This window comes from Esox lucius, chromosome 11, assembly GCF_011004845.1.
Source record: "Esox lucius isolate fEsoLuc1 chromosome 11, fEsoLuc1.pri, whole genome shotgun sequence".
Taxonomy (NCBI): Eukaryota; Metazoa; Chordata; class Actinopteri; order Esociformes; family Esocidae; genus Esox; species Esox lucius.
Genome location: NC_047579.1, coordinates 29,264,428 through 29,281,569, shown reverse-complemented (window position 1 = coordinate 29,281,569; position 17,142 = coordinate 29,264,428). Strand labels below are relative to the sequence as shown.

General features: G+C 45.1%; 2 protein-coding genes across 2 annotated transcripts; both read right to left on the bottom strand.

Moving 5' to 3' along the window:
• Nucleotides 1-631: 631 nt before the first annotated feature.
• On the bottom strand, nucleotides 632-11,071 carry rrn3 (RRN3 homolog, RNA polymerase I transcription factor). Its single transcript, XM_010874386.4, has 18 exons — nucleotides 10,971-11,071; nucleotides 10,604-10,715; nucleotides 10,444-10,500; nucleotides 10,262-10,351; nucleotides 8,443-8,572; nucleotides 8,304-8,363; nucleotides 7,004-7,067; nucleotides 5,411-5,480; nucleotides 5,231-5,329; nucleotides 5,052-5,144; nucleotides 4,829-4,958; nucleotides 4,601-4,731; nucleotides 2,748-2,878; nucleotides 2,425-2,609; nucleotides 2,212-2,320; nucleotides 1,953-2,105; nucleotides 1,742-1,832; nucleotides 632-1,640 (listed from the first exon to the last, which is right to left on the bottom strand). The coding sequence occupies exons 2-18, from the start codon at nucleotides 10,697-10,699 to the stop codon at nucleotides 1,488-1,490; spliced, it is 1,842 nt and encodes a 613-aa protein (XP_010872688.2). The 5' UTR covers nucleotides 10,700-10,715; nucleotides 10,971-11,071; the 3' UTR covers nucleotides 632-1,487.
• Nucleotides 7,074-8,252, bottom strand: LOC117595240. The gene is made up of 2 exons (XM_034295187.1): nucleotides 8,218-8,252; nucleotides 7,074-8,178 (listed from the first exon to the last, which is right to left on the bottom strand). Exons 1-2 carry the CDS (start codon nucleotides 8,240-8,242, stop codon nucleotides 7,208-7,210), a joined length of 996 nt encoding a protein of 331 aa, XP_034151078.1. The 5' UTR covers nucleotides 8,243-8,252; the 3' UTR covers nucleotides 7,074-7,207.
• Nucleotides 11,072-17,142: the final 6,071 nt, after the last annotated feature.

Sequence of the window (17,142 nt, the reverse complement as noted above, 5' to 3'; positions counted from 1 at the left end):
CGGCCAACCCAATCGCTTGCCTGATAATCCTGAGCGCTTTCAAATGAGTCCTGAAGTCCTGGGCAGCGCCGGGGTCAACTCAGGCCGTCACTCCTGGATGGTGGAAACTGGAAGTAATGACGAGAGGATATTTGGTGTCGCGTGTACATCTGTCACCAAGCACGAGGAGGTCCAGGCCACAAAATGGGTTTTGGACAATATGGTCTGTACAAAGCAATGAGCTCCCCTCCTAAAGCCCTGGCAGTCATGGGGACACTGGAGAGGGTCAGGGTGCAGCCAGACTGGGACATGGGGCAAGTGTCTTTCTATGATCCTGCCGAAGACAACAACTCTTGTATTCTTTCTCACACAGCTTTGCGAAACATGTTTCCGTATTGTTATACAAAAAGTAGATGCCCTCTGAGAATAACGCCTGAGAGAGTGTGTTTAACAGTGCAACACAGCAGGGCGGGGTTTCCTTGTGCAGTGCCCGACTGATCTTTTTTTTTTTTTTTGCCAATTCTACAGATAGTTTATTGACAGGGTATCTCGTGGGACTACATAACCTGTTGAATCAGTCCTTCAGAAATACAAGCACAGGTTTAAATCACGTTTTCTTGTCTGGTAAAGATGTGCTTTAGTCAGGCACCTGTTCTGGTTAAGAAGTATTTCAAGAATTTAATCTCTTACATTTGTAAAGGATAAACATTTCTTGTTCAGATCTTATACTTGTCTATATACAATTGAAAGTGTCATAATTTCTCTGTGGCTAAGGAAACAAAATCTTCACTCTGGATATAACAAAAAAATACAATAGTTTAGTTAAAGTGTTATGCATTACTAACCAATTACAACATGTTAACTACAATAATGTGTCTCTGATGGCACCATTAATAAAATCAAGATCTCTCTACGTGGGTTGTCAAATTTTTTGTCCATGTTTAAGTAGTTGCTAGAAGGTGTCCAAATGAATCATATTGATACTGCTCTTCAGTGATGAAAGGGAATTCAGGGAATTAAAGTAAGAGTGTTATTTCAAAAAGGGATGGGTCAAGAGAAGCCTCCATATGAAGACGACCCACCTGTTATTAAACACAATCCAACAAATCCATTTAAATTATCACAATAGTCCATCTGAAAACATTAAAGCGGATTGTCGGAAAGTCAGAGGCAGTAAAGGAAAATTATATCAATGGCTCGTTTTTTCCTGAAGCAGGTAGAAAACAACAAGCAGACCCGAACCAGCTGTTCCCTCTTAGGCATGCTAAGAAAATGTGACATTCCCTGGTAATGCCCACCACTCATGTTATGCTCATGAGAGGGAACACCCACTTAGACAGCAACCAATGAAATGTTCAACTATCTACAATCATCCACCACCTTCCTGAAAACATTCCGGGTTGTGGATTAGTTCAGTGTTGTGGGTCAGTCCATGCAAAATCCATGGGTTTCTGAAGAGTCAGTGTTGTGGATTAGTCCATTTGAAATCCGAGGGTGGGGGAGGGGGGTCAGAAGGGTTTCTGCAGGAAGGCAATGGGCGGGGAGCCCACACTACTGGGGCTGCGGAGGTGAGAGTCATAGGAGCCGGGGGTCATGCCAACCACCTCTTTAGACTCAGGTGTCTCCCCTCGCAGAAAATCATCCTCATCCGCGTCGGAGCACTGAGGCCAAGAGAAAACAGACTAATCAAAAACGAGGAGACACAAGCAGTTAAGGAGACAGCAGCCAATCAAGTCAGAATACCAAATTGCCGATGTTTTACCTGTCTGACTCTCTTGGTGGTAACAGGGTCCATCTCAGCGTCTGCTGGCTCCTCCCATACCTGGTATAGGGGCTCGATAAGTTTACCGGACCTAAAGAAATAACACAGACAAAAATACATGCTCTTCATGGACACGTTGAGGTCGTACATCTGCGGCTATCAACCAATCTCTCTAGTTCAATGCTGACTGATGAGAAGGGTTGACGGTTACCTCTTGAGCAGGTAGGGGTCAAAGGGGAAGAAGCTGTCCAGGGGGTTGGTGTTGGTGGACACACAGTCGCCTCCCACAGAGGTGCGGACCACGGGGAGAACATGTCGGTTGTTCCTCTCAATGATGGTGTAGCAGAACACCAACTGGTACTTCCTGCGGACGGACACAAACACATCATGCTCGCGGAAGCCGAACTACGTGCTCGCAGAAGGTGACAGGAAATACAGCGGTTAACCGACTGAGCGCTGGGCCAGTGTACCTGGTAATGGCAGCAAACATGTTGGTGACGGCCGGCAGGCAGACCTTCAGAGGGTTGAGCTGACACATGACGATCCTCTCCAGGTTCAGGCCCTGCAGGTACGCCAGTCCTGCAGGAAGACAGTCTGTCACTGGACCACCCTAAAGGCACCGCTCGGGCCAGCAGGCCTCTCACACCCGCTGGAATGCTTTCCGCACGCGCGGGATCCCATACCTTTACCCATGTCGCCCTTCAGGAGGTCCCCGTGACGGAAGATCAGCGTGTAGAAGACGGCCTGACAGGCGCTGTAGAAGGGTCCGTGCAGCGCGATGTCACAGTAGGCCCGGGATCTGGAGTCCTGGCTGTCGATGTAGAGATGGAGCCAGGGGACCAGCAGGTCCAGACAGGCTCGCACCGTGCTGAGGGACAGAACACAGGGAACGTGGGAGCGACCAAGCGTGTGGCATAGAACCAAGCGCTTTTTTGACTGTATTCGGGAAAAGCAAAAATCCACTTTGCAATATTGAGGGAAGCTGGGCGGTGGGGCCAGGACTCACGCGACGGGCAGGAAGTTGGCACGGGCCAGGAAGCTACCCATGTAGCCGGCCGATGCCTGCCGAATGACTGCAGAGTGAGACGGGCTCTGAAGTAACCTCCACAGGTGTTCCAGGAAGGCCTCAGCCAGGGCCTGGCACACAGACACGGGTCAGTCAGCCGGGACACACACACAGACACGGGTCAGTCAGCCGACACACACACAGACACGGGTCAGTCAGCCGGGACACACACACAGACACGGGTCAGTCAGCCGGGACACACACACAGACACGGGTCAGTCAGCCGGGACACACACACAGACACGGGTCAGTCAGCCGGGACACACACACAGACACGGGTCAGTCAGCCGGGACACACACACAGACACGGGTCAGTCAGCCGGGACACACACACAGACACGGGTCAGTCAGCCGGGACACACACACAGACACGGGTCAGTCAGCCGGGACACACACACAGACACGGGTCAGTCAGCCGGGACACACACAGACACGGGTCAGTCAGCCGGGACACACACAGACACGGGTCAGTCAGCCGGGACACACACACAGACACGGGTCAGTCAGCCGGGACACACACACAGACACGGGTCAGTCAGCCGGGACACACACAGACACGGGTCAGTCAGCCGGGACACACACACAGACACGGGTCAGTCAGCCGGGACACACACACAGACACGGGTCAGTCAGCCGGGACACACACACAGACACGGGTCAGTCAGCCGGGACACACACACAGACACGGGTCAGTCAGCCGGGACACACACACAGACACGGGTCAGTCAGCCGGGACACACACACAGACACGGGTCAGTCAGCCGGGACACACACACAGACACGGGTCAGTCAGCCGGGACACACACACAGACACGGGTCAGTCAGCCGGGACACACACACAGACACGGGTCAGTCAGCCGGGACACACACACAGACACGGGTCAGTCAGCCGGGACACACACACAGACACGGGTCAGTCAGCCGGGACACACACACAGACACGGGTCAGTCAGCCGGGACACACACACACACACGGGTCAGTCAGCCGGGACACACACACAGACACGGGTCAGTCAGCCGGGACACACACACAGACACGGGTCAGTCAGCCGGGACACACACACAGACACGGGTCAGTCAGCCGGGATACACACAGACACGGGTCAGTCAGCCGGGACACACACACAGACACGGGTCAGTCAGCCGGGATACACACAGACACGGGTCAGTCAGCCGACACACACACAGACACGGGTCAGTCAGGGGGCCACACAGACTAGCGTCAGTCAAACACACAAACACGGGTCAGTCGGACACAGGCCAGTCAGACACACAGACCCGTGTACAGTCAGACACACAGACCCGTGTACAGTCAGACACACAGACCCGTGTACAGTCAGACACACAGACCCGTGTACAGTCAGACACACAGACACAGGCCAGTCAGACACACAGACCCGTGTACAGTCAGACACACAGACCCGTGTACAGTCAGACACACAGACCCGTGTACAGTCAGACACACAGACCCGTGTACAGTCAGACACACAGACCCGTGTACAGTCAGACACACAGACACAGGCCAGTCAGACACACAGACCCGTGTACAGTCAGACACACAGACCTGTGTACAGTCAGACACACAGACCCGTGTACAGTCAGACACACAGACCCGTGTACAGTCAGACACACAGACATGGGCCAGTCAGACACACAGACACGGGCCAGTCAGACACACAGACCCGTGTACAGTCAGACACACAGACATGGGCCAGTCAGACACACAGACCCGTGTCCAGCCCCCCCCCCCCCCCCCCCCCAGCACAGTGTCTCATCCTGCTGTGTGTACTGACCAGTCGGAAGCTGCAGAGATAGAAGACGGAGTACTGGATGTGGCAGGAACCGTGTGTAGGCAGGATCAGTTTGTCAAACACACAGATCAGATCCCGATACAGATCCTTAGTCCGCTCCACATCTAGACAGCCTGTAGGACACAGAGGGGGAGCAGAGTAGGCATTGTCTTCTCAACTCCGTCCGCGTGCGTGCGTGCGTGCGTACGTGCGTTTGGCATCAGTGCTCACCATTGACGTGGCACACATCCTTGATGAAGGCCAGCAGCACAGCCATCAGCGTGTCCAGTCTCTCTGCCACAGGGTGGCACATCCTGTCGGATCCTTCCGGACCGGACTTCACTGAACACACGTCCTCGTCCTGAGACAGAGCGGGCAGAACTTCACGTCACTCTGCAACGGGTCAGCTTCCAAATGCACCGGTACATGTTGTGTGGAAACCCTGCCAAGTTACCATGTCAAAGAGGCCCTCCTCTTGCTCTCCCTTCACCTCTTTCTGCACAGCGTTCTCCTCCACCTCCTCTATCTCTCCCCGGGGAGCACTCACCTTGGAATACAACACAGTGTTTGCACACAACACACACACACACACACACACACATTTAATCAGTGAATAGCCAGCAACACCCTTACGTCCAGTTTGAGCATCCTATTAACGATGAGTTCCAGGATGTCTCGTCGTAGAGTGGGAATGTACACCGCCACTCGCAGAAGGTTGTGGACATAACACTCCTGCGGAGAGAAGAACACACCATTGTGTTCAGCTGCGCAGAAAAAGTGGGATCAGCACAAGACTACAAAGTCTGCACTTACCAGGGTTCTGGAGGACTTCTGCACAAAAGGAAAGTTGTCTGTCAGAATCGGCATCATGAACCGGCTTGTGCTGTAAGGAAAAAAAAAAGAAACACGGTTATCAGTCATTTTTACCGGTCAACTGACAAGAAAAACAGACAAGGATGCAACAGAATCAGCCGCAGCTTTATTCCCTGAAGTGCATTTACGTATCAAGAATTGTACTTGGTGTATTGTAGGGAGCTATTCAGTTAACTGTTTGGAGGTGGGTTGATGAGGGGAGCATAGTCTTAGTTAGTCTGTTGGACAAATGGTTGTTGCTAAGGGACATGGCTCAGGCATTGGGAGGTTATTTGGTCATTACATACCTGTACTGCCCACCTGCCCTCAGGCCCTATTTGGAACAGAGGGTGACTGGGGTTGAAGAAGTCAGCAATAATTATGCTGGCAAGCTTCTTTGCCATGTAGTCATGTAAGACAGGGCTAGATGGGAGTCGAAGAACCTTTCTGTGGACAACGCGTTGCCAAGTATTTGATAACCTGAAAAATCGGTAGTGTATCAAATACTTGTTCTCCCCACTGTACCCGTTTATATACCTGTACTGCCTCTCCTGAAGCCGACCATCACCTCCACAGTTTATATACCTGTACTGCCTCTCCTGAAGCCGACCTCCACCTCCACAGTTTATATACCTGTACTGCCTCTCCTGAAGCCGACCTCCACCTCCACAGTTTATATACCTGTACTGCCTCTCCTGAAGCCGACCTCCACCTCCACAGTTTATATACCTGTACTGCCTCTCCTGAAGCCGACCTCCACCTCCACAGTTTATATACCTGTACTGCCTCTCCTGAAGCCGACCTCCACCTCCACAGTTTATATACCTGTACTGCCTCTCCTGAAGCCGACCATCACCTCCACAGTTTATATACCTGTACTGCCTCTCCTGAAGCCGACCATCACCTCCACAGTTTATACTGTGTTAATTACTAGGTTTATTTGACTGGACCAGACCATCACCCTCTCGACCACAAGTGAAAAGACAGAACAGAGTGGCGTCATCTGCAATCGTGATGAGTAGCTTGGTCGGTGCATTGTTGGAGGTACAGTCGCTGGTGTTATGTAAGTTGAGAGCATGTATTAATCCAGCACTCCAGCGGGGCATGATCAAAAGACATATGCCAGTCCATATTTCCAGGTTGCTCCCTGTTGGTCAGGAAGTCAATCGACAGATGGAGCTGGACACATTTGACTGTGAGAGTGTACTGGTGTTAGGCGTAGAGTCCACCAACTGCACTGTTAAGTACGTATTTGGGTGGTCAAATTGCTGGAGGATGTAGTGGAGGCCCATGTTGATAGCTCTGGTCACAGAACCCGTCTGAGGAAATCCTGTGGCGGGTCTAGGGAGGTGACTGTGATAGTGATGAGACAAGACCAGGCTATCCAACACTTCCTGGGTGACTAAGGTGTATGCTACAGGTCTGTTGTTATTCAGGCAGGACATGTTTTTTTTTGCCTGCTGATGGAGGATTTACAGCAGGCAGGGACAGTGCATTGCTCTGGTAATGTACTGAATGTCTTGTAGGATGGTAAGGATTGTAATGGCTACTTACGATGGGACGTATCTGGCAATCAACTGCAGGGCCTGATGACACTGGTCAAAATTACCCGGAAGGTCTACAAAGTTCAACAACAAATAAAATGGTGAAGACAAAAATATCTGACGTTTTTAAGTGACATCACCTCTGAACAATTTGGATCTGTGAACTGGGTGTTATTGTACACCGATATATTCTGATAATTACAAGACATCAACCTCATCTAAGAGTTATTAACATGTCAGCTGGAGAGACATAAGTAACAACATTATGGGTGAGACTCCTGCAATCATCGGTGCTAGAGTCTCCATCTATCAACATAACCCTCTCACCTCCCTGCATATCCCCACTCTTCAACATAACCCTCTCACCTCCCTCCATATCCCCGCTCTTCAACATAACCCTCTCACCTCCCTGCATATCCCCACTCTTCAACATAACCCTCTCACCTCCCTGCATATCCCCACTCTTCAACATAACCCTCTCACCTCCCTGCATATCCCCACTCTTCAACATAACCCTCTCACCTCCCTGCATATCCCCACTCTTCAACATAACCCTCTCACCTCCCTGCATATCCCCACTCTTCAACATAACCCTCTCACCTCCCTGCATATCCCCACTCTTCAACATAACCCTCTCACCTCCCTGCATATCCCCACTCTTCAACATAACCCTCTCACCTCCCTGCATATCCCCACTCTTCAACATAACCCTCTCACCTCCCTGCATATCCCCACTCTTCAACATAACCCTCTCACCTCCCTGCATATCCCCACTCTTCAACATAACCCTCTCACCTCCCTGCATATCCCCACTCTTCAACATAACCCTCTCACCTCCCTGCATATCCCCACTCTTCAACATAACCCTCTCACCTCCCTGCATATCCCCACTCTTCAACATAACCCTCTCACCTCCCTGCATATCCCCGCTCTTCAACATAACCCTCTCACCTCCCTGCATATCCCCACTCTTCAACATAACCCTCTCACCTCCCTGCATACCCCCACTCTTCAACATAACCCTCTCACCTCCCTGCATATCCCCGCTCTTCAACATAACCCTCTCACCTCCCTGCATATCCCCGCTCTTCAACATAACCCTCTCACCTCCCTGCATATCCCCACTCTTCAACATAACCCTCTCACCTCCCTGCATATCCCCACTCTTCAACATAACCCTCTCACCTCCCTGCATATCCCCACTCTTCAACATAACCCTCTCACCTCCCTGCATATCCATTGTATGCATATTTGCCCGCTGAACAGACTTTGTTGTCCATTGGGAACAGTAACGGACGAGTGACACCTACTTTCATCGTCATCATCCGAATCTGAGATGTCCACTCCTCCCTCACAGACCTTCACTCTCTCTGGAAAGAAATGAAAACCGTCAGATACTAAATGACTCTTGTCGAATCCAATTGTTTGGGCAGTCAGACGGGCACTAACTGGGCGTGAAGTTGGAGACCACCATCTTGAGGCAGGACCGCAGGTAGACAGTCTGAGCTGAAACTAGGTTACTGAGGAAGGCCAGATACTCCTCCACTACCGCAGGGCTCCGACCCAACCAAGGCAGCCTCTGATACACGGAGAAAGACAAGGGGGAGATGACTGCATTAGCCAACGGTCAACGCAGGTCTGGTCAACTCAGGTCTACAGTCTGCTGTCCTGTATACCAACAACAGAAGCTGTGGATATGTAAACCCTGATGCTCAATCTTAGCACACAACAGTGGAGAAGAGGTTGAGTCCAAGATAAATTATTCGATGTTTAGGCGCCTCTATCCAACATTGAAAGTCACATCAGGCAGATTGTTCCGATTAGTGAGTCCTTGTTTGGGTTCTTGAGCAGGATCATAGGAAGAATATCTAACTGGTTGATGCAACCCCTCTGCTCAAAATTTTAAAAATGAAGTTAAGCACTATGCAACATTAAACTCCTAGCAGTGCAATGGTATCTTTTGGATAACTGGCTAGGCCAAACAAGAGTAGAAACACTGCCAGGTGGGCATGCAGCCACACCAGAACACAACAGGGAATCCATGTTTGGTTAGGTTTTATTCAGGGGGTGTTGTAGTGTCTAACAGTTAGAATGAATTACCTATTGGCCTCTGCTTGTCAATGCAATTGCGGACCTCCTTATCAGAACCATGTACTGATTATGGATATAGACTTGGACATGGCAATAGGGCTGTCACGATCATGACATTTTAGTTGACCATTGTCATAAAAACAGTAGTGATTAACTATTGAATTGTCTATTTTGTTCATGTCTTGCCACCAGTTTATAAGCTGGAAGTCACAGAATTTATAAGCGGTCCGGAATTAAAAGTGTGTTGTTCCCTCACTGGATTCGAATCCGGGTCTCCCGCGTGAGTGGCTGTGTCTTTAAACACTATACCACGTTGCTATACATTTGCCCAGTGTCGGTATAGCATCTCGACCTTAGATAATGTTTTCACGCTTTACCATTACGGCAAGTTTGAATATTTCGCTAGACACCATTAAGCATTGTGTTAAATTGACTAACGTTTCGTATTAAGTTTACCTCCACCACAAATACCATCTATGAAATTATGTTTTTAGCCACTGGGAATTGTAATAGGCTTACTTATATCTAACTTAGTACTTTGAATAGTCATAAGATTTGAGCAATTTCTAGAGAGACTGAATATGAACTTTACACTGCCAAACTTTTTCCTTTCATTTGGGAATGACATTCATACAATTTGCTTTGACTGTGATGAAATTCTAACGTGGGATCCACATCTCTAACCACTATGCTATTTAACAAGGGTCAGTCAGTCAGTAAGAGACATTCGTTCTTGACCCAGCAATAATTGAACAGAGGAGGTGTTTACAAAAGTATCTGCGGCACACCTTTCCCTAGAGCTGACTAAAACAATACTGCACCCGTAGGGAGACTCACCTAATTTCCAACCATGGGAGACTCACCTAATTTGCATTCTATTTGTTGTTCTAAAATATGGGTGAACTTCACTTGTTTGAATTAAAACCTAATTCTGGAATGTAAACATTGTTCAAAATGATCGAGGACAGCTCAAACAATTGCAAGCAGGCGTTTATGTAGTAATTGTGAAAGGTCTACTTGGAAAAAGTACGGTCAAATCGCCACAGCCATGGGTTAGTCAAGAATTTGCAAGCTGGGTATTTACAATAACAATATTAAATAGGTTATAAAAATTACAGAATCTGGGCAAGACACTGCAGAACAGAGCAAACTCTTCAATCAAATATTCCATCCTCACCAGAACCACATAGATCAGCTGTTCATGGTCTTTGCTCAGTTGTGTAACACAGTTTCGGAACTCCTGCAGCCAGTTAAGGATTTGGGCATCCTGACACAAGAAGGAAGAAATTAAATTCACGGCAATACAGGTTCCTTGTAACACTGTACATGTAGCCCGAACTAATAGTCATGTTTGTTTACCTTGATATCTGGATCTGCCAGCTGATGTTTCAATAACTCATAGTCACTGGTGTCTCCCTTGAAAGTTTAACAGATTTAACAACAAGCATTGAATACTTCACAGTTGTAGTGTCATTGTTTCAGCCAAGCTTGCTTGGTATCTATGGATTTGAAAACTCACCTGTTTGAATTTATGTAACGTGGAAACAACACTGCCCCCAAACCGCACCGTCTTCATGGGGGGAGAGTTAAGGAAATCTCTCCCCTCAGTCTCCATGATGTACACCCAGAAGCTTGGAAATAATAATGACAACAATGAAACTCAATCAGTACATATTCACTAACTTACTAACTTACTTAATCTACAAAAACGACCTACTCAAGAAGCGAACGAACTAATAACAACACAATTAGCATACGCTTCTTAGATACCTAGTTATCTAGCTAGCTTGTGGAGTATAAACATAAATACTTTAATTTGCAATCCACGTAGTTCAATGACAATGCATTTATACGGAAAGCAATGCATCTGAAAGATTCGTTCTTACCAATTCAATATAATATTGTTTAGGTTAGATTTTCGTAGAACATGTCTTTGCCATGCCGATAATTTGACAACAGGAAACAAAACTAGAGATCAGCCGCTACAAAAAAACTTCCGGGTAACGAAAATGAGGACAATTTCAAAATAAAAGAGGCCAACGAACTACTTAAAATCTGACATAAATTAGGGGTGTTGCTAATATTTATAACAGAAAATATAAGTTTACACATCACTGGTTTTCATTCTTTGAAGTTTTACTCATGAAAGCTAACCATGCTGATAAATCGTTTTTCATAACTACTATTTTTTCGGCCCCCTGGGCCATACACAATATGTTCCTCAATAAGTTTCCTGAATTCTTGTTTAACCTTGTAGTCATGGTAAACACTATTTCAATATTCAAAAGTATTTGAAGCCATAATTGACTCAATGGGTTTTGTCCAACATGTCTCAGGTCCAACGCCCTGCCAAAATCTTACCTTAGACTTATCACGAGAAATATATATCCTAGATCTAATAATTATTCCCTATAATCCTGGAATATCGGATCATAGTCTTATTGCATTTACCATTGAAACAAGAAACCCACTTGCACACCAAACAATGACATAAATTCTCAGACTACAAATATATGTATTGATATTCTTCCAGGCTCGCTAATTGATAACAGAGTAAATAAATCTGCAAACGATCTAATCGAGGATCTAAACTCAACACTGCGAATTTCTTTAGATATGGTTACACCACTAAAAACAAAAGAAATATGCAACAAGAAATTTGCTCCTTGATACGCACTTAAGCAAACCTCCCGAAAATTAGAGCGAAAGTGGCCAATGGAATGGGCGGAGTAAAACCAGAATCAGCTTTATTTGCCAGGTATGTGTACACATACGAGGAATCTGACTCTATAATTTGAATTATACAGGCTCATGATGTGCTTACTCATAAAAAAACTTAAAGAAAGGACACTCAACAAGGGTCAGCAACTGCAATATACAGTACACATAAATACACATAATAAACCAAAACAATAACATAGTAAGACTGATGAGAAAATGAGGAGGGTATAAAGGGTGCTGGAAATAAATATTTTTGTACAGGTATTATTATATTTATTATATATATCTAGTGTAATGGAGCAGAGTGCAAAAGTAATTTTTGTGCAGGTGTAATTTACATGAGGTAGGTGGATATGATAAATACAGTATATAATACAGTATGAACAGCACTGAATTACAAAAAAAAAGACAGGTGGATGTTAGGGTCAGATTTACTGGGTTGTTATACAAGGATTGTGCCTGGCACTAAGTGTCTGAAGTTGACTATTCATCAGAGTGATCTCCTGTGGGTAGAAACTGTTCCTGTCTGTCCGTTTTGGCCTACTGTGCCCTGTAGCGCCTACCAGAGGGGAGGGACTGGAATAGGTTTGCCAGCAACAATTGCAAATACACAGCGCCCCTTGATTTTCCAGCATCCTTTGAATCTACAGGCTACTGAACATTTCCTTCAATACATTCACTGCCGCGTATAGAATAGTTTTTGCTCTATGATGCAATATGTATCCCGTGTATTATAATGTGTTGCAATGGGGGAGGAGGTGGAAAGTAGTGTTGCTGGATTTAGCGCAAAGAGCCCATATATAATAATGGACACCAGCAAATTCACAATAATTACATCATCAAGGATGAATCTACTCATTTTTTAAATATTAAATGTTTACAACAGTAGTTTACTCCATCACCATTTCTCAATGTGCTCCATCTTAGAATACTATTCATCCTTTTTTACTACTTTTTAAACAGCATTTGTCTTTACCTTATATTTTGTTATATGAAGATACTCCTTTTATTCTCTATATCTTTACAATAAACACCAAGCAAAGCAGCAAAATTGAATAATGTAATATTATTAATTTCGCGTTTTACCGCTGCCTTTCAAAATCCGAAACCAGAAGTCTTATTATTGCTACCGAATCACTAATGTTGCCACATAACGCAAAAAAACTGGAGACCGATTTCAACTAGTTCGGAAATGAATAGTATATCTGCTTCAAATGAGGTCAGTGCTTGTGCAATGCTTCCACCTACCGTGTTAACATAAAATAAATTGGCTGATTGGGAGCGTTCAGTCAACGGAATGTAATGTAAGGACTACAGCCAAAGTATACATAAAGACTCCTCTGACCATAGGCACATGTTCAGTTTCACCAAGTTCTGCATGACAGATTTTGTGGCCAGATTTTTTATTCCTGTCAGATTTTCATCGGGTGAGTAATGCTCTCAGCTGCTATATATGCTTGGGTTTATGCCACCTGGGATCCCGGAACCTTACCCACATTGGAAAAACTTTGTCAAGATTTTTTAATTCAGAAATAAAGGTTTTCAAGTTGATCAGTACATGTGATACATATGCAGGGTTAGGTAGGTTACATGTAATCCGTTAAAGTTACAAGTTACTAATCTGGTTATGTTACAACATCCGTCACTAATCTGGTTATGCCAGCCCACCTTTGCGCATGATAATCACACACAACGGAGGCAGACAATTCTTATTTTGGTTCAAATAACGATGTTTTTTAAACATTAAATAATAAACTCAAACATGCAACGTGTAATAATTGTTTCGATCACCTTTTATTTTTTTACTTGAAGTAATCGTACCATTTTCCAAAAGTTTCTGTTATGCGATTACAATATTTTTGTTGGTAAGGTAATTGATTACAGTTACTATTTTGTAACCCTTTACTTGTAATCAGTACTCTGTACATATGGCCACAATCCACACACATAACCCTAACCCTTCTCACTGCTCTCCTAGATCACTCTGCATTGTGGTCGGATGACGCTATGCAGAATTTATCAATCATAGATGGTTCAGAACAGACATCACTACATCACTCCTTTTATGTTTGAAATCAACAGTAACATGCTCCCTGGCTGCCTTTAATGTTATCCCTATGGGCTGCTCAACATGAACAGTTTGTATTTCAAAATAACGTTTTAAATTTCCCATTTGATGTAACCATCAGAAAACATTGAACTTTTGACATTGGGTAGACCACCTTTTTTCCACAGCAACATAGGGATTATTCTGCCCTGAACCAGTAACTGTTCCTAGAATCTTTCCTTTGTATAACATTTAATAGTCTATGTTTTGAACAAAGGTATTTCAGGGTCCTTTTCTTTTCTCTCAAGTCCCACACCTCAGTGGTGGTTTTACCTCTCAACCACTTGCAGTCAATTTCACCAGCTGCAGTGATGTTGTTTGACTTGATCTGAATGAGGAGTAGGACATGGCTGATTCAAAGGAAGACCCTGTGTACTGTCCCCTATGGTATCCTGGGTGACTCTTTCATTTTGATGTTGATTCTCTGGAGAGGGGGGCCTTAGAACTGCTTGAAGGTGTCGCCTGTTTCTTCTGGCAGCGCTACCATGTTCGGTTTTTACAACATAGGATCTTGGCTCTGGAGGCTTGCCAATGACCCCTGCTAGTGTTTGCTATCCTTTCTCTCCAATTTCACCCTCACACTCTGCCCAGGTTGAAGTTTAGGTAAGGGGCCCACTGAATGCCTCCTGTTGTTGAAGAACTAGTCAACTTTTTCACGACTGTTGTGCTAATGTCTTAGGTTTTTATCCAGCGTAGAGACTGGCGTCCGGATCGGATGTCCTTACATGAGTTGTGCTGGACTTGGTCCTGTTGAGTTAATTGATGTGACTCAAAAGAATGCACCTTGCACAAACTTTAACCCCATCTCTAAAAGCTGTAACTACAGTTTTTGTGAAATCCAGCTTTCATGTGAACAAATGTTTTCCAAGGCAGAGGAAATTGAACAGAGAAGAGAAACCGTCTCAGCTGAACTGTGGTGTTTTGGGTGCGTTAAATTATTGTTACCAGCAGGTGTCACTGTTGTACACTGTGTTGCATGAGACATCAAGTAACGTGCAATACGATTGGCTGGAAAGCCCCAGCGCTTCACAAAGCCATTGCTATCTGACTCCATGTCACCATTGAGAAGATACGAGTACTCTGTGTTCAAGATTTAATTCATTTTCAAGTTGATCATTGCATATGATACATACGGCCACAATCTGCACACATAACCCTATCCCTTCTCACTCTTCTCCTAGATCACTCTGCATTATGGCAAGATGATGCTATGCAGATCAGTCATAGATGGTTCTGAACTGACCTTCTACCACTTCATTATAGTTATAGAAGTCTGGTTTAGTACATTATGTGATTAAATAGTTAATTAATTATGTTAAAATAGGTTACAAAATAGAATTACGAAAACAATAGTTTTTACTATTTTGTAAATTGTCCCATAATTCAAAGAAAGCGCATTGCACGTGGACTTTAAAGGTTATTACACATAACTTGCAGGACTTTCTTTTGAAAGGGATTGGTGCAAAGATCAGGAAAATTCCTTTTAAATTGTGCATTGTCCTTTTTAACACCAATGCTTTAATTTAAGGCTTCCGTTAAAACAGAGACAGTAAAAAAGTTGGGGCATGTAATTCTTCACAAAAAAGCACTTGTATCTAGAGTAACAGGGGTTGTTGTTATAGATGTCATTGATTATTATTACCCAAACGAAACCCTTAAACCTATATTTCTTTGGAGTCATATTTGACAATATTCCTATTTCCATGTTTTTTCTTTTTCAGTTAATGTACCTCATGATGCTGATGGGCAACTCAACTCAACTAAGTGATAAGATATGTGATCCTATGGAGATATTTCCATTAATTTAAAAGTAACATACACTCCCCTAAAGGATTATTAGGAACACCATACTAATACTGTTTGACCCCCTTTCACCTTCAGAACTGCCTTAATTCTACGTGGCATTGATTCAACAAGGTGCTGAAAGCATTCTTTAGAAATGTTGGCCCATATTGATAGGATAGCATCTTGCAGTCGATGGAGATTTGTGGGATGCACATCCAGGGCACGAAGCTCCCGTTCCACCACATCCCAAAGATGCTCTATTGGGTTGAGATCTGGTGACTGTGGGGGCCATTTCAGTACAGTGAACTCATTGTCATGTTCAAGAAACCAATTTGAAATGATTCAAGCTTTGTGACATTGTGCATTATTCTGCTGGAAGTAGCCATCAGAGGATGGGTACATGGTGGTCATAAAGGGATGGACATGGTCAGAAACAATGCTCAGCTAGGCCGTGGCATTTAAATGATGCCCAATTGGCACTAAGGGGCCTAAAGTGTGCCAAGAAAACATCCCCCACACCATTACACCACCACCACCAGCCTGCACAGTGGTAACAAGGCATGATGGATCCATGTTCTCATTCGGTTTACGCCAAATTCTGACTCTACCATCTGAATGTCTCAACAGAAATCGAGACTCATCAGACCAGGCAACATTCTTCCAGTCTTCAACTGTCCAATTTTGGTGAGCTTGTGCAAATTGTAGCCTCTTTTTCCTATTTGTAGTGGAGATGAGTGGTACCCGGTGGGGTCTTCTGCTGTTGTAGCCCATCCGCCTTTGCTGCATACCTCGGTTGTAACGAGTGGTTATTTCAGTCAAAGTTGCTCTTCTATCAGCTTGAATCAGTCAGCCCATTCTCCTCTGACCTCTAGCATCAACAAGGCATTTTCGCCCACAGGACTGCCGTATACTGGATGTTTTTCCCTTTTCACACCATTCTTTGTAAACCCTAGAAATAGTTGTGTGTGAAAATCCCAGTAACTGAGAAGATAGTGAAATACTCAGACCGGCCCGTCTGGCACCAACAACCATGCCACGCTCAAAATTGCTTAAATCACCTTACTTTCCCATTCTGACATTCAGTTTGGAGTTCAGGAGATTGTCTTGACCTGGACCACACCCCTAAATGCATTGAAGCAACTGCCATGTGATTGGTTGATTAGATAATTGCGTTAATGAGAAATTGAACAGGTGTTCCTAATAATCCTTTAGGTGAGTGTATTATCTAACTCAAATCATTTTCATTTGTTGGCCGAGAAGGCACTAGTACGGTACAGTGTCTTTCATTAGTATTCCACCTTGGAATTGCATGACCTCCAGTGAGGTACAGTATGTCTGAAGCCCCAAACAATAACCACTGAACTTAGGATGAACCCAGGATGTTGTAGCATGGAGATCAGCTTGATGTCATATTTTGCCATATTTGTATTGTTAAATCATCGTGC